Genomic DNA, 20,741 nt, shown 5'->3' with positions numbered 1-20,741 from the left:
TCACTGTAAGTGAAAGGTAAAGAAGAGTTCAAGAGAAAAAAGAAAAGAAATCCACGTTGCAGCTGCATATATAAGTACAAAGAAAATAATGAAATGGTGTTAGACAAGAATCAGGTGTATTGCTGTATTGTAAGAACTCTCTTATTATCTTTTACTAACCATTTTCACACAAATTAATTTTATAAAATGTTTCATATCGTCCTATTAAATCATCATCATGATCTTAAGGATGTCATCTCAGTCCTGTCTGTCGACTTGGCCTTGAAACTTCACATTTAAAACAGAGAGTCTGGGTTTTAAAGTGAGGTGTCTTTTGATTCCCTGAGCTGTAAAGAACTGCAATACTGCATCGCACCAATCAGCCTAAAAGGTTCATTGTGATGCATGAGATTTCCATTAAAAAGCTGATGATTGCATTGAGTGTATTTTATGTATACTCATGTAAATATAAATATGTTATAATGATTTTTTTCACTCCATGGCGGTGTGCCTCTCTGACCGCGACTTGTGTCATTTTCTTGTGTTTCTGTGTTCTTGTAGGACCTACAGGTGTCGGTCTGAACGAGCTGAAGAGGAAACTGTTAATCTCTGACCCTCAGCACTTCAGTGTGACCGTCCCACGTAAGTTCACTCATGTCTCTGAGGTGGAGTCGAACCTTCTGTCTGTGTCTGGTCAAGTCCAGCGTCGGCTGAGCATCTTCCAGTAGATTCCATTTGTCTTCCATCTTTCCTCTCGGGTTATTTCTCCTTTCTTATCTGTGTGTACGTGTTTGTCCTGTGTGTGTGTGTGTGTGTGTGTGTGTTTTATACATTGTTTCCCCCATAAGTTCTTTACCAGACCACAGTTTTAGATGTGCTATTTACTGGCAAATAGACAGCGTTTGGCCTTCTCCACATGGTGCACACCGGTTTATAAGTCAGGCAGATGGACTGTGAGACGTTAGAAAACAACTGTGAACTGTGAAATTAGCCCCAAAAAACCTAAAGTTGCCAATGAAAACAAATGTGGAGGCAGAGTCACTGTGTGCAAGTGCTCATTCAGTTAAGTGTTATATCCTGAGACTCAAATATCCTTCAAGGTGTTTAGTAGGGCTACTTTTTTATAAAGTAAAGCATTGAAATAGTACTTTAAAGTCAGTCAGAGAATCATTATTATTAATATTATTCATTATCTTAATTTGCTCTTTCTGTTCTCTCTTTTCCCCAATTTTATACTTAACCGTAAATTGAAAAGGTATGAGATTGGGAGAATAAAGTTGTAATATTACAACTTTTCGACATGTTTTAGTTTCTTATGACTTTATTACTGTAATATTACAACTTTATTCTTACAATATTATGAGGAGGAAGACAAAAGAGAAAAAAGAAGACTATTTTTCTTATTATTCAGGATCTGGTTTCATGATCTCTAAATTTTAGACTTAGCCATTACTTTCAAGTGGAAAACAAAGCCTTGTGGCTGTATTTGAGCCCACTGTATAAAATAATGTAACTGCAACATTTATTGTCATAAAATAACCATTAAAGAAGCAAAGATAGAACAATATTTTTATTTATTTAAAGTAAAGTATGCAGGATCTTTTTCTGTTTGTGAGCCCCCTGTGAATATTAAGTAACTGACACCGCAGCTGTCTCATGTGGATCATTCACCTCCGGCTCAGATCCTCTGAATCCCTGCACCCAAGAAGCTTCTTCTACATCTGTCCACGGAGACAAACACATTGGAAACACATTCACAGAGAAATGTAAGCGCACAAGATGCCAGATCAAATTCCGACTACACAGCGACCCGGTGCACCCTGTGAGTTTTTAGCAACAAATCAAAATAATCACTTTAGGTGAAAGGATGTTTAGCTCACTGGTTCCAGTGAAGTTTTCACAGTGTGTGACAGTGCTTGTGTTGTTTGAGCGATGGCCGTTCTGTCTGAGACACGCAGCAGTGGACTGGGGAGCAGATCTCAGGCAGCGCGGCCGCAGCTCTCAAGGCCTGGACGCATGGTTCTCCCCCTGTGTAATTGTCAGCTTTTCACAGTCTGCCTCTCAAGCTCCAAATGATGGAGGAAATGGCATTTTTCTACCTCTGAAGACTTGCCACTCCACTGCTTCACGAATTGGCTCTGAGCTACTCTTTCTCCTTTCTTTCTCAATTTATTTCTCACTTTCTTTATGTCTTTTTCTGTCTCTCTCTCCTCCCTCTGCCTCCTCCCTTTTTTCTCCTTTTACGGACCGAAAGACAGCCTGCCATAATTCTGAACACCATCCAGCCGCGTTGCAAACGACTGGCTCTCCGCGCTTTGCCAGCATTTTTGACGTTTTTGCAGTTCTGAGATGTCCCAAAGCCTGCATGTTGGGACAAATAAATCTTTTCGACTTCTACATTTAACCAGGGCAGCGGCATTAGTAAATGTGTTGTTACCATCTGGAGCTTGGAGCGAGACCACGACACCGAGTTTGAGAAATATGAAGTACGCTAATATTAATTGCCGTGTTTGTTACATGCCGTGTGGCATAATGGATGTGTCCCAGTGGAAGTCTGACACTTGAAATGTCCCTGGTATTAAAATCCCATCGTTTCTGCCTTTTTTTCCACACAGGCTGTTAATTGTTCTCAAATGTGACCTGTGATGCTGTTTTTAATAGAACCCAGACACTCTGATTGTGACCCTGTATAGAAGACGTATGGCACAAGCGCTGGCTCTCACTGAGAGGAAAGAGACTCGGAAAGTATCTCATCTCAATGTTTGATTGCTGCCAATGGACACATGGATGTGTTTAACACTTGCTGTTGTTTCAGATTAAGCCCGAAAGCATTACCCCTTTTTGTTAATTTGAAAACCGGTCCTGGGGAGACCACCGGCTTGTGGCCCCGGTTAAACCTTGGGTTTCTCTCTCTCCCTCTCTCTACTTGTTGCTGTCAAATGTAAACCAGCCGTCTTAGAAACACAAGGAGCATTGCAATAAGCCATTAGAGTAGGGGGGTTAAACATTTCAATTCCAGTCCAAGGTTACTGATATTTTCCATGATTTGAGAATGAACGGATGCACATTCTTTTGTTGCACTGTAATTATTTTCTGTGCCACAAAGCAGATGCCAAAATAGTGCATGGTGGATGGTGTTGGTCTAACTATCGAGGGGCTGTTTGGCAATGTGTCTTACACGTTTCTGAATGGGGTTGTTTAAGTATATGTTATCTTATGAAAAGTCCTGTCTGGCCCCCGCCTGGTCTTTTTCCTACTGTTGTCTGGGGCTGAGGACAGAAAGTCATTGATCTTCTTCAGCGTCTTCTCCACCATTCTTGGATTTATTGCCGTCTTTCCTCCTCCTCCAGCAAGTGACACATAAAATCAATCACACAACTGGTTTACCATGAACTCTGTAGATTGGTCTGGACCTTATAAAACGGAGGCACCGCTCCATCGCGAGGGGCACAGCCGCGACACATGCTGACGAAAAGAAATGCAGAACTTGGCGGTTTTGGTTGCAGGTGATAAAAGTTTAATAGTTTGTTTTGGAAGTGGTCACAGTGTCAGATGGGGGCTCACCTCTCCCCTTTGACCTCGTGAAGTGCCCCTGAACCAAGCACGAGTGTGAGTCGACCTCTCGACCCTCACAAAACCACCAGCTCGGCCGGCTCACGTTCTCTACACGTGCCGACGCAGCCGCCCATTTTACAGCACGGCTTTATGGTTTATGGCCAAGTAAATGTAGAGACTTGATGTTAATGAGCGCGCCCAAACTCAATTACCTTACAGTGGCTAACACTGTCGGCTAATGCCACACTTTCTGTTCCTACAGGCGCTGCAGCCACATTACAAGAGACAAATTTAATAAGACACAGTAAACCTCAGCTGAATGTCAGTTAAGTGTCTGAGTTTGGTGCTGCAGCGCTACACAGGTTATGTATTTTATAGTGCTATTACACAATAATATATACAAGGGTTGGCATGGCCCAGCACGCTGTGTTTCAGACTTCCAGGGATGTTAATAAGGGGCTGAGTTTAGATGGTTTCTGCCTCAGGAGTGAGTCACACAGTCTGGGTTTGAGGTAATCACTCTTCCTCTTCTCCTCTCTCAGACACGAGTCGGGCCAAGAGGAACCAGGAGAGCGACGGCGTGGAGTACCACTTCATCTCCAAAAGTCTTTTCGAGACGGACATACAGAACAACAAGTAGGCACAACCGGGTCTGGTACAAGTAAAAGGAAAAACTGTGACTGTACAAAGAGGTTATACAGTAGATCCAGTGGACAGACACTAATGAGGTCAATATTTACAATTTTTAAAATCTTCATGTGGTGCCCTTTGTGAATAACACATTTCACCTTTAGGACGGGCTCTCACCGCAAAGTTTAAACAATCATACAAACAAAATAAGGTCAAAAATGTCTTCCTCCATGTGCTGTAGTTACCCTCATTGCACATACCAAGCATTTTACCAAGTATCATCATTTCAATTAAGAGGAAAAATAATACGTAATTTAATTTAAGATTACATCATTTCTGCCTCTTTTCAAAACAAATGATCTTGTTTCACAATATGTTCGCCTCCACGCCGGCGACGGCTGTGGCCAGAGGCATTATGTTTTCGGATTACGAAACGGCATAACTCAGGAACACAAGGGGCGATTGTGACTGTATTTCCTGCAGCTCAACTGGTTAGCGGAGGAAAAGAACTGTGAGGCAGTAATTCTAGTTTTATTTTTCTAAGTGTAATGAGTTGATTTGTTGCAGGTTGAAATCCTGCTAAAGTTTAAGCTAAAGTCATATATTAACATATGTGTTTTAAGAAAGGAGTCAATAAAAGACAGAAATCACATGGCAAAAGGTTTTTCTTAACAACTGGAGGAATTTTGTCATTTTAATTGCAGATATTTCCTAATAATTAATTGTAAAGTTTAAATTTTGAGGGGGAAAAAGAGAATATCTTCAAAATCTATTTAAATCTATTTTTAGCAACTCTACTCTTTTGTCTTTTAACGAGGAAAATAATGCCAGGATGTTTTAAGAATAAAGTCGAGATTTAAAGTTTAACTTTTTTCAAGAACGAAACATTGTATGTAAATGTTATTATTCCTGATGCCATGAACAGGGGGTTGATCTCTACACCAGCTCAGCTTTTTCAGTCAGTTGAATAAAAATGTTTTTTTATTTTCTGATTTATTGATGAATTGTAAGGTCAGAAAATAGTGACAAAAATGAACGTATGAATGATAAATGGTTCATTCAAATTTTGGAGCAGATTCACTTAAAGGGGCAGATCCAGGATTTTTTTTGAATCTATTTCTTGAGCGTCATTTTTTTAACATTAGTATACATTTTCCAGGATATAATTCGTGGATCTTGATGATAAAAAACAGGCATGTCTAGGGGACTGATATCTGAGTGTGTGTAATTTGGTGGACATCCGAATAAAAATCCAGATCAAGCTGCTTTAAATGTGGGCCTTGGCAGAGGTATACGCTCCTCTGAGTGCCATTCTAGTGTATTACGTGCCCAAGATATTTGAGACCCCTCACCCTAATGAAAACAACAGATCACCATCACATACCCACTCCTCCCTCTGTGCTCGGAACCACTTGAGGCAGTGCCGCAGTGAAGTCAGCAGCCCGACTGGTCCAGTACTCACTGCCACTGTCCAAACACATCCTTCCCGCTGTCGTCTGTGTGTCTCTGCAGCCGAGTGTGAGCTGGTGTTGACAGGGCCCAGCCCTGTGTCGGTAACAGATCTCCAGACGCTGGCCCCAAGGTCTCCTGGGTCAGCCTCCTCTTTTCTTCAGGCGCTCTCTCTCTCTGTGCAGCCACATGGCGGCCCGCCTTGACATTTGTGGCCCACAAATTGAAATGCAAGTTGTAATAGTCATAAGAATGATTGATGCCTTTCTGCTGGTGTCACACGAGCCGGAGGGCACAAAAAATACAAACTGCAGGGTGTGCATGCAAAACAGCTATGCACGCAAACACACACACACACACACACACTAAATATGACATGCTGCTGAGTGCATATTGAGTGTCAGAGCATGCAGAGAGAAGAAGGGATGGGGGGCTGTATATTTAGGCCATGTTGCGGTGTAGGTCGAGGCATGCAATGTTTTTCAGGGAGTCGGAGGGGTGAGTGACAAGGCTGTGATGTGGGGTGGATGCGTGGGATACTCCACGCTGAAATTACAAGGCAGCAGTGTAGAGCAGGGGTGAGATGAACTTGTTTGTGTTATGCCTCATTGCATGCAGCAGAAACAATGCGCTGTGTGCAGAAATAAAAGGCCTCCGAATTTGGGCCACAACAACGTGTGTTTAGCTCGAACAACTTTCCCAAGGGAAGCCTTGTTCTCTGTCAAAATGGCAGCAATCCATACTCTCAGCGTATCCAAACCCAAACTGGCAAGCTCTGTTGTAATCTATATACCTTCTCCTCTGACGCCAGGAAGCGCAGAAGGCTGCAAGGTGTGAGTTTTTAAACACGGGCTACTGTAAGCTCTTAAATGAATTTCCCATAACGGAAAATGAGGTTTGCTGAGATTGAGGCTTTGCCTTTAAAATAAAAACGAGAAGAAGCTGAGCTAAAGCTTCTTACATGGGGGAATTACCATAAAACTTTCTTTTTACATGGCACTGGTCACATTGTGGAACTCATTCTGTCCGACACTCGTCATGAGCAGACTGCGAGCATACCACGCCGTCCTATTAGCTTCAGAATTCTTTCCACGTCGTTACTCTGCTCGCTGCCTTTTTTCCTCCTTGTTTTCAGCTAAAAATACACCCTTCCTCTTTTTTTCTTTCATGACATCTGATTGGTGTGAAAGGGGGAGGATTATCTGGTGGAAAAGAGTTTGATTGCCTGCACCCATGCAGTCGCTGAAGTCCCGGTGGATTGAGGGGGCTTTGTGGTCTCTCTGGAACAAACAGGTGTTACTGATTGAGAGGGTAGCATGGGAGATTATATAAAAAACACGCTCAGCCAAAGTGTCTGGTTTTTAAGTTTTGCTCGAGAATGCTATCTTCTGATCTGTCTGCGGCTGAGAGAGTAATCCGCCTGTCTCTGTGGATTTGTAGGTTTTTTTTGTATCATTATTTCGAAAAGGATTCTCAGGAGTGTGCTGACACAGTCGACAAGATTAGGACAGGATTATAATGTCACACCCAAGGGATTTTAATGTGCATTAGAGATTAACAAAATGATCAAAAAGGCTGCTTGCTCAACAACACTTCTCTTTTCCCAATCTTTTTCCATCTCACCTCTCAGGTTCGTCGAATACGGCGAATACAAAGGCAATTATTATGGGACTAGCTTGGACTCAATACGCTCCGTCCTCTCCAAGAACAAAGTGTGCCTATTGGACGTCCAGCCTCACGTGAGTGACACAAACACTTCCTCTGCATCTCATCGTCACACCATTCCTCCCTTCCTGGTATTTTTAGCTTTTTGGCACCTCTGTCGCTGCCTATCTCGGAAGCAGATCTCTCTTCTCTGGCTTTTTAGCTTCTTGGCTGCTTACTGGGTTACCAAAAGCAGCTTTTTTTAAAAGGGGGCATTTTGAGGGAGCAATTACTGCTAATTTCCTCTATTTGAAGATTTCCTCTTTGGCTCATGTGTCTTGGGTGGTGGCGATCAGACCGTACGCAAACGGCTGAGCTTGCCTAACAATTCCCATTAATCCAGGGCTGGGTCGGTATCGTCCAGCTCTGGCCCAACCAACCTTCTGTATTTTTGTTTCTTTTTGTTAGTGTTCTGTAGATAAAGTCACTGTTGCACAAATACATAAACCATTACATAGTGTAGCCTGGCATGTTCTCAGCGATGAGACTCAGTCCAGAGCCCTCAGGTGAAGAGTCTGAGAAAACATCTGGACAAGCTGATGTGGGCGGAGGTACATTTATTTATCTACTCTTTGTTTTTAGCGTGCTTCTGCAGTGGGGTGGTGTAAGCCTATAGTCACCCCCCCTATCTCCACTATGAGCCCATTATCCCATGGATCAGATCAGTGTCAAAGCATGAAAGCCACAATGAACGCCTCCCCAGGGGTTTCTCTCCTGTCCCTGCCTTAGGTTTTTTTATCCACACTCCCATCAGTTGTGGGTTTGGGCCCACTGCCTATTAACACAGTGAGGATCCATGGTCCAAGTGCCAGACTCAGACGAGGGCCCTGAAGCCCGACACCACCACTAACCAGATCTGACCTCACTTTTACCTCTGGAGCACCAGATTTGTGACGTTGGTCCTTGCAGTCGTCACCATAGAGATGAGCCAACAGTTGTGGACAGAAACGCATCCTCCACTATTTAAAAAAAAAAAAAAAAAGCCACATGCACTGTGGAGGCACAGACCTGTTACTTCTGTCACCCATTCATAGAATAAACAAGAGCTTCCCAACATTTTTTGATTCATCCCTGAAAACGCAGCAACCAGTTGTCACAAGATATTCCAGAAAGGTTTTTTAAATACAGAGAAAATAAGCAAATCTCCGCTTTTGAATCTCTTTTGCCTGAAAATTACAAGAACCAATTAATTCATTAGCAAAAGAAGTTTTTTTTTTTATCCAAAGCAACTGATTAGAAAACATTTTGGTTCCTTCGTTTAACGCCATAACAATATATGTCCTGATTTTATACACCTCATATTTATAGATTGATATATTGCTATCACTCTCCTCCCCTCTTGTTGCCACATCATAACACCTCACACTCTTTCTCTGCATTCATTTGTCGTCCTTGTCTCTCTGTTTAGATGATAAAGCACCTGCGGACGGCGGAGTTTAAACCCTATGTCGTGTTTGTGAAGCCTCCGACCATTGAGAAGTTGAGAGAGACCAGAAAGAGCGGCAGAGTCATATCAGGCAAAGACGACAAGGCCTCCGCCAAGCCTTTCACGGTGAGATAACCCAACGAGAGGAGAACGTTTACTTCTCACCCAGAATCACATTGATCGACTTAATATGTTGTTTAGAGCGGTTTAAAGTGCTTGAAGTACCAGATGGGTCACGTTTGCCTTGATATGCCATTCAGATTACATTAAGCTAGATGAAAGTTTAATGAAGCCTGTGAGGAAATTACAGCAGAAAATAACAGGATACAGCTAATAAGGGGAACATTAAGTAAGGATAAAGAGGAATATAAAACATGGAGCCACAGACAAAATGTACCGCAGACACAAAGAGCTTCCAAACAGAGAAATTAACTTATTTATATCGAATAAGTTATTTAGTATACAGGGTGCAAGAAGGTAATAACTCTAAGGATGTAGCTGGTGAACTCACTGGGAGTCGATGATGATGATGATGAAATGGTATTAAACTTTAGACACACATGGCTTCACACCTAACAGATTAGCTGCAGAAGAAATAACAGAAACACTATCTGGACCCTGTGTGTACATTATGTGTGTGTGAGTGATGAGGTCATCCTTCACACACCTTTATCCCTGCCCAGCGGGGACGCAGATGAAATCAATTAACCAGTGTTCTGCGCTGCTGTGAAGTTGAGTGTGGATGATGGTTTTCCCAGCCCCACTGGGCCCAGCGCTCGCTTGCTCGCGTGTCTGCATCACCACGGGCAACTTAAAGGCTATGATCCCGGGCAGCAACACACCGGGGATGGCCTGATGTGCCGCCAGGAGGTGAGAAACATGAGGAGGAAGGGGGAGGAAGCTGAGAAAGAAAGACAGGGCTGTCAGAGAGATGGAGACGGAGTCGGGCCGTGAGGAGGAGTGAAGGGAGCAGCAGAGGAGGCGATGGGGTGTGAATTGGGGTTTGAAGGCGCAGCAGGATGGGCAAATTGTATTTATTTGTGTTTTATCTGTTTTTCTATTGAGAACATGTGCAGAGCCTGAGGCCAGGCATTCACAATTTTACATTTATCCTAGTTTTTGAAAACAATCCTCACCTCCTGCACACATGATCCTTCACTGTCTTTCAGTCCCCAAACCTTAAAGTTCCTTAAAATTAATGTTCAGTATCTTTAGTTAACCGTATCTTTTTTAAGTTGGCTAAAAAAAAAAATCCTTCAGTTATCATGGAATCTTGGAGAAGAGAAAAGTTTGTCGTCACCCAATCTGGAAGCATTTAAATTTTACTTTCAAATGCTTCTTTTAATTTTCACTTGTCTTAAAGACCTCATGAAATCAGAGTCTGGAGTTCCGAGAAAATCCTCACCACCCTGTGTTGACCTCATGCTGCACAGAAAAGTCCCGGCTATAAAAGTCACCACAACGTTTTGAAGTCCTCATTACGTTATATCGAGCTGCCTTTCACTGCAGTCTACACCTTGCTTAACGCCACTGGCTTCACTTCAGTTTCTATGGTAAGGAGTAAATCCCTTACAGTGGGCAGGATGGGATATCCTGTTGTGAGTGATGCAAATTCTTAATAACGAATCCAACCCGGAATGGACTGAAGAAATTGACACATAATAAATTGCACCTGAGACCAGTCGGCTGAACTAACTCTCCCTGATAAGATGCAGCGTCTGTTTTATTGAGAGCTGTGATGGACATTTAAAACAGCTGGTTGAGACCAGGTTGTCTTTTGTGAGTGTTATTAAAGCCTTTGCAGCATTCAGGCGTCTGAGAGACAAAAGAAGAGTGGTCAGATACCTTTTTAAAAGAAGTAAACAATGCCCCATGATTTCAAGCTGGGTGCATACACACTTGATAATGATAACACAGAACCAGCTCAGACTCAGAGAGGTGACCAACAAGTTGCTTTTCAGCATGTTTTTATTAAATTGCAGGCACAAACATACATTTCAATAACTAGACTTAAAGAAGCCAGCAGTTCCTGCTGGTGTGGCAGCTCTCCTCAGTCTCTGTCCACGTGTCTCTGTCCACGTGTCTCTCTGAGTTTCTCCTTGTGTCCTCGTGTGTGTCCTGCTGCTGCCTGATGAACGTGAGGAGGAATCAGCTAACAGCCCTCAGCTGCTCTGATTACTCCTCTGGTACAGGTGCTCTCTCTCACCTCCATGTCCACGGGGGACTCAGTGTTTTCTCCCAGTTCCACTGTGCTGACCTCAGTAGCTTCTTCTTCGTCTGAAGCAGTGAAACAGGGAAAAGAATGTGCAGGAGATGAGGCGAGGAGATGAGCAGGAGCTTTTCGGCTCAGACGTGTTCACAACAACACATAAATCCGCAGAGTGCTCAGGTGAGGGGTGATGCAGTAGGCAGGACAGGATGTTATGTAAAAAACTCCACTACGGAGATCAAGTAATTTTTGTTTATGCCACATACACTGGAATCAGACCTCATCACCTAAAACTCTCTAGACGTATTCTCCCTTTACATAATGGCCCCGCTTTTTTATCCAGACATATTTATTTTCTTTTAGTTCTTCCAGTTTTGCATCTGTCAGATGTTAGAAGCATCATCAACGCGACCCCTCGCTCCTGCTGTGTTCTCTAGATATTATCCAGAGTTCAGTGCGTCCCGAGAGCACAGAGCTGTAGTTATTAGAAACATGATGATTGCTATCTATTGCAGTAGCCTGTATTCACCACTGCCCCCTTTATTTGCTTCTGCTGTGTGACAGGGCTTCATATATTAACCACACAACAAACCAGGGTCCATGTAACGGTTCATGTACACTGACAAAACTTCAGCTTCCACAGATTTACTATTTAAGGCTCTGCAAGAGGAACTGTTTTTGGGTGAACTGTCTCAGACATATTCTGTCCTCTGGCAGCTGTTTTTCTCTCAGAGAGACAGGTCTGCTTTAATGATAAAGGCTGAGGAACAGTCGTCCCATTGTTTCAGCACAGCGGCCTGACTTTAGCTCCATTGTTTGAGCTGGCAACCAGTCAGAGAAGGTTTTTAAAAAAGGGGGCTGAGGAATGATGGAGAAACAAGCAAAACCTAATTGGCAGAGATATGTTTGGGGTTTTTTATGATTTAAATAGGTAATACAGGTGTGTTTTATTGGCATCAATTAATCACATTTGTTGCTGAGGACGTGGTGTATGTGTGTGTGTGTGTGTGTGATTGTGTGTGTCTGGTGCTTTTAAAGATTACGTGTTTTGTGTGATGAAAGTGTTGAAAAGGTTTATAGGGTTAGGGCACAGTAAAAGTACAAATCTAATGATTAAGTAGAGAAAATGAAAGTCATAAAGACGTTACCTCGTTTATAGTCCGTAGCAAGGAGAAACATCAGTGGTAAAAACCAATCTGAGAGTCAACAGCCTAACAAAGTGCTTAAACAGGCGTAAGACACTACATCATTTCATGCGGAAATTAAGCAATCTAATGGCTGTGGCCATGAATGAGTCCCTGGTGCTTCTCGAGTTTGGCCCTCCAGAAGTGGCATCAGCTCAAACTGCCCTCTGAGGAGAGCGACCCAGCACAGATCACTGGATGCCAAAGAATATCCGCTGGCTCCTGCCTGCCCAGCTTTCCACTTTCCACTCTTTTGCTTTCATTACATCCATCCCTCTGCCCTTTATGTTTCACCCTTCATCTATCTTGTTACTGTTTTTTTTCACTTAAGTCTTCTGATTCTCTTTCCATCTCCTTGCCCAGCTTGTCGTCCGTTAAGCGGTGTCCTGCTGTGATTAATGTTCTTTTACCTGGAATGGCCTAACTAGAGACAGACTCTGACTCGCTGGTGGACATGGAAACATCACACACACGGTACAGCGCGCAGACTTCCAGGTTCCATTTCGTTGCCAGGACAGTTCAGAGGGGTTGTCGTGCTGGCGCTGGACACAGTGGTCCGGCAGTGGAAGTCCTGCTGGGCCTGCGGTCCAGATGACAGAATATCGTCCCACAGTGGAACAGTTTCCTCTGCGAGTCAACAAACCCCCTGCCCTCTCTGATCTGTCTTTTAGTCCCAGCCTCTTCTTTTCCTGTCATCCTCCCGCAGGATGATAAAAAACATCTCTTGTTCTGCGCAAAAAGACATGAGGCTGTGAGGTGGCATGGGTTCGCTTCTGCAAGATGGATACATGCTAGACGACCCCGCCAAAAAAAGCAGACAGGGCCTTTGCTAAGTGACACAGCGAGTGAGTGTTTATATTTAGTTGTGCTGCTAATCCATTATGAAGCGGAAAACCACCAGAAACATTGTGAAGTAACTCCTGGCTGGAAGGAGCGTCTCTTAAAACTGAGCCTTTTAGTAGTTTTCAGCCTCAATAAGAGTGTGTTTATGTGCGTACACATTGCGCACGCACACTCGGCTTGATCCTGCGTGTTTGTGGGTGTGTGTTTGAGTTTCTGCGCATGAATGTGCATCTGTATGTATTTATAATTGTGTGTTTGGCAAGAGGGATTCACTGTAAACCGTATCTGTCCAGAAAATGCATTGAGTGTTCCCAGTAAAAGCATGAGGCTAAATCAGTGCGGCAGCCGCTTCAGCCGTGCTGTTGCGCCGAGAGCGGGATGAGCCAGAGCCCACACAGCTGAAACCAGAAAGCCTCAGAGGGACCACCATGGAGAGATGTATACCTGTGCTCTTTCAGAATACTCTATCTATGAATACAGGAGCCCCAGATCGGCAATGTTTACCCCTAACCTGATTTAAAATATGTTATTTGGCTATTCCTCCCAGTTAGCACGTGGTTTTATTCTTTACACTAGAAGTCTGATTTGCATATAGACATGGAAAACTCTCCATCCTCTGGAGGAGCCCTGTTCAAGCCTCCATCATGCAAAGGGTTCATGCAGGTCCCTCCTCTTGTCCTCATCTTTTAATGGATCTCACACTGCCAAAGAAATTGAGGCCCCTAACGAAGCTGTGCAATTAGTAATCGATTCCTATTTTTTATTTATTTATAGTTATTTATAATAAAGCTTATGTTTAAATAGTAAAATATCAAGCCCTAATTACATATTTTTATCAAAAATGCTTTACTCTCAAATATCAGTATCGACATCGTCTCAAAAATCCACTCTGATTTCAGTTTTAATCTATGGCTTCTTTAAGACATGCACTGAACATCCTCTGTATGTGTGAACACAAACTTCCAAGTAAGAGCCTCCAGACTTTCTCCATCTAGTATAAAGTCCACAGAAAGTTCAGCGGAGCCGTTGTGAGAACACAGCAGGAGATCCTCTGCAGGATTAGTGTTGATGCTGTTACTAACATGCGACACACACACAAAGAAAAGAAAACAAATATCTGTCTGTCTATTTATCTAAATGTTGAGGAGGATTTTGTTTGACAGTCATGGCTGGAAGCATTATGTTTCCATGTGTCTGTCCGTGCATCCTGCCCTTGGGTCATACATATGTACTGTACATCTGTTCATCGGCCTGTCCCACTCATGAACACACATGCAAGGAATTTCTTCAAATTTGGCAAAGACAGGACGAGCTGATTATATTTCTATTGTCTGAGGTCAAGTTAAGTATCACGTCACAAATCTGGGAAGATTTTCACTCATCCAGGTCGTGGTATCTACAGGAGTTGTTTGTAGACAAATGTTCGTGTTTCTTGAAGATGTTTCACCTCTAATCTAAAAGGCTTCTTCGGGCCTGACTAGTTGGAGGTTTCAATTACTTTACCTCTGACAAAGTTTTTTGATCATAACTCAAGAATTCATGTGTTTAATTATGACCAGATTTTCAGACAGATTTCTAAAAGAATAAAATAAAGATTTCATTCTGTATTGAAATGGTAAAAGGTCATCTTCACTATGACATCATAATGTTGTGCAAAAAGACTTTTTCTGGCCGCGACTCAACGTCAGAAACTGAGGAACTAATGGGAATATTGTGACCAGATTTTCTGCAACTTCTCTGGCTGGCGGGGGCAAACAACTGCGAGCCGGTGATTCAACTTCAGCGTAATTGTTCAAAAACCTGTGATGTGTGAAATAAATAAATATTGAGCAAAGTAATCACAGACTGTAAACAAAGTAAGGCAGAGATGCTGTAGTTTGTGGTCAGGTACAATAACAACATCTCCATTTCCAATTACATTCCCTCACTGTTTCTATTTACTGCCCGAATTTGTCCGTCATAAGAGCGTCACTGGAAATAACTAGAAGGTGGAAGATATGTTTGTCGGACAAACGGAGCGTGGTCTCAGGTGTTGGCCGTACGGCTCTTAGCCAAATCCAAGTCCTGAACTTTGTGTTTCATGTCATATACCAGATTAAAGTTCAATTTGTGAAAAAAAATCTAATTGTGGTTATTGCATTTAAACAAACACTTGGTGGAAATGTTTGCTTGCTCTGTGGTGATGTTGGTTGCAGCTTTCTTTCTGAAACTGTAAGTGTGACTGCAGGACTCAGTCCATAGAACCCTGAGGCTGCACAAACACCTGTTCACCTGCTTGTTCAGCTTCAAGTTCGGTGAAGCTCGACTCAGTTTGCAGAACATTGAATGGCTCATAGTTGTTATGAACCCGGTGTTATTGTAAACGACAACGTTACTTTTGTTAATGAGTACCACCCGCTGCTGCTACAGATCACTGGTCATCTGTTTATTCAAAGTTTATTAATATTAAACCTCTTCTTCCCTTAGCAATACACATGCCAATTCTCCATAGACAGATGGAGATTTCTCAAATTAACAGACAGATGCAAACTAATAAAATGCACCTCTGTATGTAATTCCACTTTCACAATCTGAATCTGTAGCATCACCTTTTGTCTAATTCATGAAATTCCACCGAAGTGCCTCAGAGAGATCTGTGCACACCTACAGCTCAGTTTGGGTAGAGTCACTGAGCAGTGCAGCAGGTTGACACTCTGAGCTCTCAACTGAAACCCTGTCAGCAAACTGTCGTTTCCCACTCACACATTAAATCCAGACAAGCAATAATCCACAGTGTTTTACACGTCTGTCTTCTGAAAATGATGGTTATGTTTTGTCTTCTGTATTTTGAGGATATTTTGTTTTCTTTTTTGATCTGGATAACCATGTGTACTCTTTGGAGGAAATGATGAAAATTCCTTGAGGTCAGGTCGTTGCATGGAGAACTTTTAGTGTGTGGTCAGTGCCAGAGTTCATGTCTCTGGGAGGTTATAACCGGCTCGTACGAGCCACTTTGTGCTTATTTGTGAATTCAAGGCCGTGCAATTTGTGTTTACCAAATGTGAATTATCTCTCCTCTTGTTTACGGTGGCCGGTGCTTTCTCTTCGCAGCAGACGGGCAGCCCTGAAATGAATGGCTTTTCATGGTTTTTGCAGATATCTTATTTTTATGATTTTCACCTACATCCTGTTCTCTCCACTCTGTTCTGCAGGAGGAGGACTTTCAGGAAATGGTGAACTCGGCCCAGTCCCTGGAGCTTCAGCATGGTCACCTGTTTGAGAAGGTCATCGTGAACGATGACCTCTCTGCAGCCTTCGGCGAGCTGCGGTCGGCACTAAAGAAAGTTGAGATGGAGACTCACTGGGTTCCAGTCAGCTGGACTCACTCCTGAGACCCACATTTTCTGTAAAAAGGAGAAAAGGGAAGGGCTTCCACAAAAACAAGAAGGTTTATATCTTTTTTATATCAGGGATGTGGGAGGGGTAAAGGAATAAAAGAAGACTCCAGACTGCTGTACCTGAGGTGCACAAGGCTAAAAATAAGTTGCTGCCTGCATGAGATCAGGTTGGATTTAGATCTCAGCTGCAGTCTGGATATGAATCTCCAGGTCTGACCAGATCTGACGGGGTTGCGGTTGAGGGCGTCCGTCCAGAATATGGGCCTTGGACATCGAACTGGATCTCAGTTCGGGTCACACAGCAATGGCCATGAGTTGGAGCTCTTCGTTCCAAACCAGAATGTGGAACGAGCCTGGATCATCATCGCACCAGCAGTCCTGCCAGCACATCAGTGACGCCGCCAACCATGGCTGCTTTTTCAGTGTGTTTATAACATTAGACCATTAGAAACCAAAGGGATTGACATATTTCTTCTCAGTGGACAGTGTACATGTATATGTCTGTAAGAGAACACAACCTCTGAGGGGGAAATGGGAGAAAAGAAAACATACTTGCCTTCTGTCTTACTATATGTCTGTGCTTCTAAAATGCTTTCATGACTGTTACTCCAAACAAAACATTGTCAGGTACACTCGCAAGAAAGGGCAATAAGTGTAATTTAATTTAAGAGAAATTAATATATTTTCTAATATCTTCAGTGATTTTTTTGTAAACATATCTAGACTTTTAGAGAATCCTGTTTCTTAGCGGTAGCCTCGTCCTGACAGCTTTATACTCTAGAGGCATCTCTTCTTTCAGTCAAGTGTTTTGATTTCATCACACTAGTCTAGTTTTCCACCTACAAAGCACATACAGAGCTATTTTATTTAGGTGTTATATATTCCATTTAGGAGCATTTTTAAAAAGCCACCCTTCATATGAAGGTGCCCAGCATAACAGCTTTGCCGTTTAAAGTCCCAGAACTGGACACTCTTGGCCGTCTCCTAGAAGAAAATGTTCACCATTCTGTTTTATTAGGGTGGGGGCTCTATTTTTATACTCATAAAAATGGCTTCGGCGAGGCTGCTAATGGTGGGCCCATAGCACACATCCAGGATTTTAATTTAGAGTAATGCTAAGTAGCCGCTACCTACTTTACGAGCATTAGATGTTTATTGCAAATTTGAGTCTCCCATTCCCCGTCTAACTTACTCAGTTCCTTACTCGGTACCTTTCTTTTTTTTTGCTCTAATACTTTTCTCTAATGTCTGAGAAACTGATTTTAAAAGTAGCTCGTGAGCAATCATGGTTCTGTCATTAGCATTATAACAGCTCATGTAGATCATTGGTTCTTTGTTACTAATGTTGTGAAAACCTGTTGAAGAAAGTTATTTTACAGATTAAAAGGGCAACAATACATGCATCCAATACACATGGGCTCGCTTATCAAAACAGCTAGCATGGCTTTTCAATGTTATGAAAATGTAAAAAAACTGATAAATCTAAAGTTGTGTTTTTATTAACTTATTTTTCTTTTTGAACAGGATACATGCTAATTATTAAAATTTACAGATACTGATGAGAATACTTTTAAACTCTGCCACTGCCTCCAAGATAACGTCCTGATCATGTGAGAGTCGTATCAGTAGAACTTAGAAAGAAAATAAGCAAATTTCCTACATTGTCAAACTCTTCCAATAGATATATACTTATTTTTACTTTAGAAAATTGGCTAATATTGGCTGTATATTAGGTCTATCTCAAATCCAAATCCCCAAAATCATTTTCATGTGCTTTTATTTTACCTTTTTACTACTGACTACAATATTGATATGATTGATTCCTCTCTTTTTAAAGGTAACGAGCGTATATGCTCTTCAGGATGATAATGCATGTTTTAAAGGGACTTCTTAGCTTGTTGTTTTTATTGTTTTTAGTTTTTCCCCTTTAATATGTTTTTTTCTATTTGTTCATCTCTTCATGTCTGAACCAGCCGCCATCAGTTATATTGCTCCAAATCAGATTTGTACATTCTCCAGAATATATTTTTAATTTCTTGCTGTAAATGAAATGCTGTTCTTGATAACTGCTGCATTTTATATTAAAGGAGATCCAACTAAACTTGCATTTCTTAGGTGATACATTACTTTAATCCATGACTGAGCAACGTGCATTCAGCGAGAAATATTCCAGCAGCATCTTTTAGCAGCTCCAGAGAATTCAGTCCAAAGTGTAGAGTTGCATAAACAAAGAGTAAATATCTATCAGAGGCTGTTTTTATCAGCCATGAGCCATCACAGCTGATTTTGGTTTTGACGGTATCTAAGTACTTTTTCCTAGAATGCAGTTTCATGAATTAATGAATGTCAAATAGTTCTTCTCAAGTTGGCTTCTTAGTGCCTCTACAATCTGGACACGTCAAATAAAGATTAAAAAAACCTAAGAAACACAAAAAAGTTCTGTGACAACAAGAAAACAACATGTATTCCTGTTATTGTATTCAGAAACTATTTCACAAATTTAGCCCATATTTATAAGAAACTTCTTGAAAGAGAAAATGCTAATTAATGAGTTTCAATGCACTTTCAGTTGTTACCTGGACATCCAGGTGGCGCTCTTGAAATAGACGTAGATTTACTGAATCAAGATTGAAGAAAAGAGCCTGAACGTTGCGAATGCTAAAACCAGCAGAGCGCTGCAGCCCAATTAAACCCTAGTGTCCTGCTACAGCTTTGTGCCAAATTACTAACTCAGATGTCACCGGACCTTTGAAAACAGAGGTTCTGTGAACGGGCGGGGGTCCGTGGGGGTGGGAAAAGTGGGCTCTGGAGAAGTCCAGCCTCCAGCCAACAACGTCCCCTCCAGAGGGTTCGGCAGGCCTCCGCTTGATGGAGTTCCAAAAAAATCCCCCACCGATCCAAATCAGTTCGTCTAACCTTCACATTTCCTCTTTTCCACAGTGCTCACTTTGATGGCTCTGTGGAGCAGGGAGGGGAGGGGGCGTTTACAGCCGAGGCGGATGCTGTGAGGTGGAGGAGGAGGTGGCAGTAAAGGTCAGGAGGAGGTAACGGCACTCGCTCAGGCCGACGGGAGGAACCGTCTATTCCATTCCTCACTTTCTCTTTGTGTCTTTGTCCCACTCTGTCTTTCCTCCTAATTAGGAAAGCAGAGTAGCGGGGGGAGACTCGTAGGCTGCCAGCTTTTCTGTACAGGAGCAGGGTGCTGGCTCATTGTGCCCTCTGAGCTAAGGCAGACTGAGAGCCAGTAAGAAAGTGAGCAAGGTTTTCCCTTCCAAAAGCCATCAAGCTCAATGGTCCATGTTTAACACGGGACAAACGCCACTCTGCATTGTCTCAGTGAGTTCAGTATTTCTGGAAATGCTTGGACAGTGATATATGTAGGTTCTAAGTGAGTGAACTGACCCCATTTCCACTCACACTACAAAACAAAAGATAGATAGGACCTCTTTCATTCGTCATGGGTGAAGATGTCCTCATCTCAGACTTCAGGGAGTCGTCCTAATGGCTGCCACCTTTTCCATCTTCCGTTTTCAGGTTTTAGCCATATCTCTGTGATCTCGTTTCACTCCACAGTCATCATACTTAAGATAATATCTTTATGAACCCCTTATCTCATCCACTGTAGTTTTTTCCTTGTGTTCATTAGGCTTTGCCTGACTTAATGTGTCAAGGGTGTTGAGCCATGTTTTGATAGCACTCCGGTTGCCCTATAAGTACGAGATACTCCCTGAACTCCTGAGATCTTTTCCATGACAAACGACCAGCGCCTGATGATGTGTCACTGAAGGCAGTGACGGACATGCTGTTTGGTTTTCTCTGGTCTGTGACTTGTCATCAGCTAGCGCCTTCAGGAGCCCACGCCATCGTTAGAGTAATGAGAGCATTGCATCAGCCTGGATCCTGTGCTGTATTTGCTCCGAGCAGAGGAGGACAAGAAACATGCGTTCTCAGATTAGGTTTCCCTCCTGACATGGATAACGAAGGGATCAGCCACATATGCAAAGGCACTTTAGATGAGTGATGATGTAATAGTGAAAAAAACTGTCTGTGTACATTTGTCGGTGTATATGATGAAGAAACAGCAGGAAATGGCATTGCCCTTCAGTAAGTTGTATCAAAGTAGGAGACACTTTCATAAATCTTAATGTAGTTCTATAAAATTCTGGCTGCAGCCTGTGACTGCTCTAAAATAACAAATTTCCCTCTTCATCTTTATTCATCTTTCTCTGTCATCTCCTGACTAGTGAGCTGCCATGTGAGTGAAAACCAGGCAATTACTTCCCCAGCTCAGGACCAGAACACTGACGTTCACCAAGTCAAAAACCTGCTCTCCATCTATTCGCCTTTGTGGTCTGACGACTCTAATAGTTTAACAGAACGCATTA

At 42.5% G+C, this 20,741-nt stretch overlaps 1 protein-coding gene across 10 annotated transcripts in view; it reads left to right on the top strand.

Moving 5' to 3' along the window:
* mpp7a (MAGUK p55 scaffold protein 7a) overlaps positions 1–18,457 on the top strand; it is a 132,545-nt gene extending 114,088 nt beyond the window's left edge. For all 10 annotated transcript variants that reach the window (XM_069512552.1, XM_069512550.1, XM_069512547.1 and 7 more), the window contains 5 exons: positions 541–621; positions 4,077–4,170; positions 7,244–7,352; positions 8,726–8,869; positions 16,171–18,457. In XM_069512552.1, the coding sequence (XP_069368653.1) occupies positions 541–621; positions 4,077–4,170; positions 7,244–7,352; positions 8,726–8,869; positions 16,171–16,350 (608 nt within the window). In that variant the 3' untranslated portion in view covers positions 16,351–18,457. The remainder of the gene's footprint in view (positions 1–540; positions 622–4,076; positions 4,171–7,243; positions 7,353–8,725; positions 8,870–16,170) is intronic.
* The last annotated feature ends 2,284 nt before the right edge of the window (positions 18,458–20,741 follow it).

The sequence above is a fragment of the Paralichthys olivaceus genome, chromosome 17 (assembly GCF_024713975.1).
Source record: "Paralichthys olivaceus isolate ysfri-2021 chromosome 17, ASM2471397v2, whole genome shotgun sequence".
Lineage (NCBI taxonomy): Eukaryota > Metazoa > Chordata > Actinopteri > Pleuronectiformes > Paralichthyidae > Paralichthys > Paralichthys olivaceus.
The sequence above is the reverse complement of the archived record's forward strand: the minus strand, read 5'-3'. Positions and strand labels throughout refer to the sequence as shown.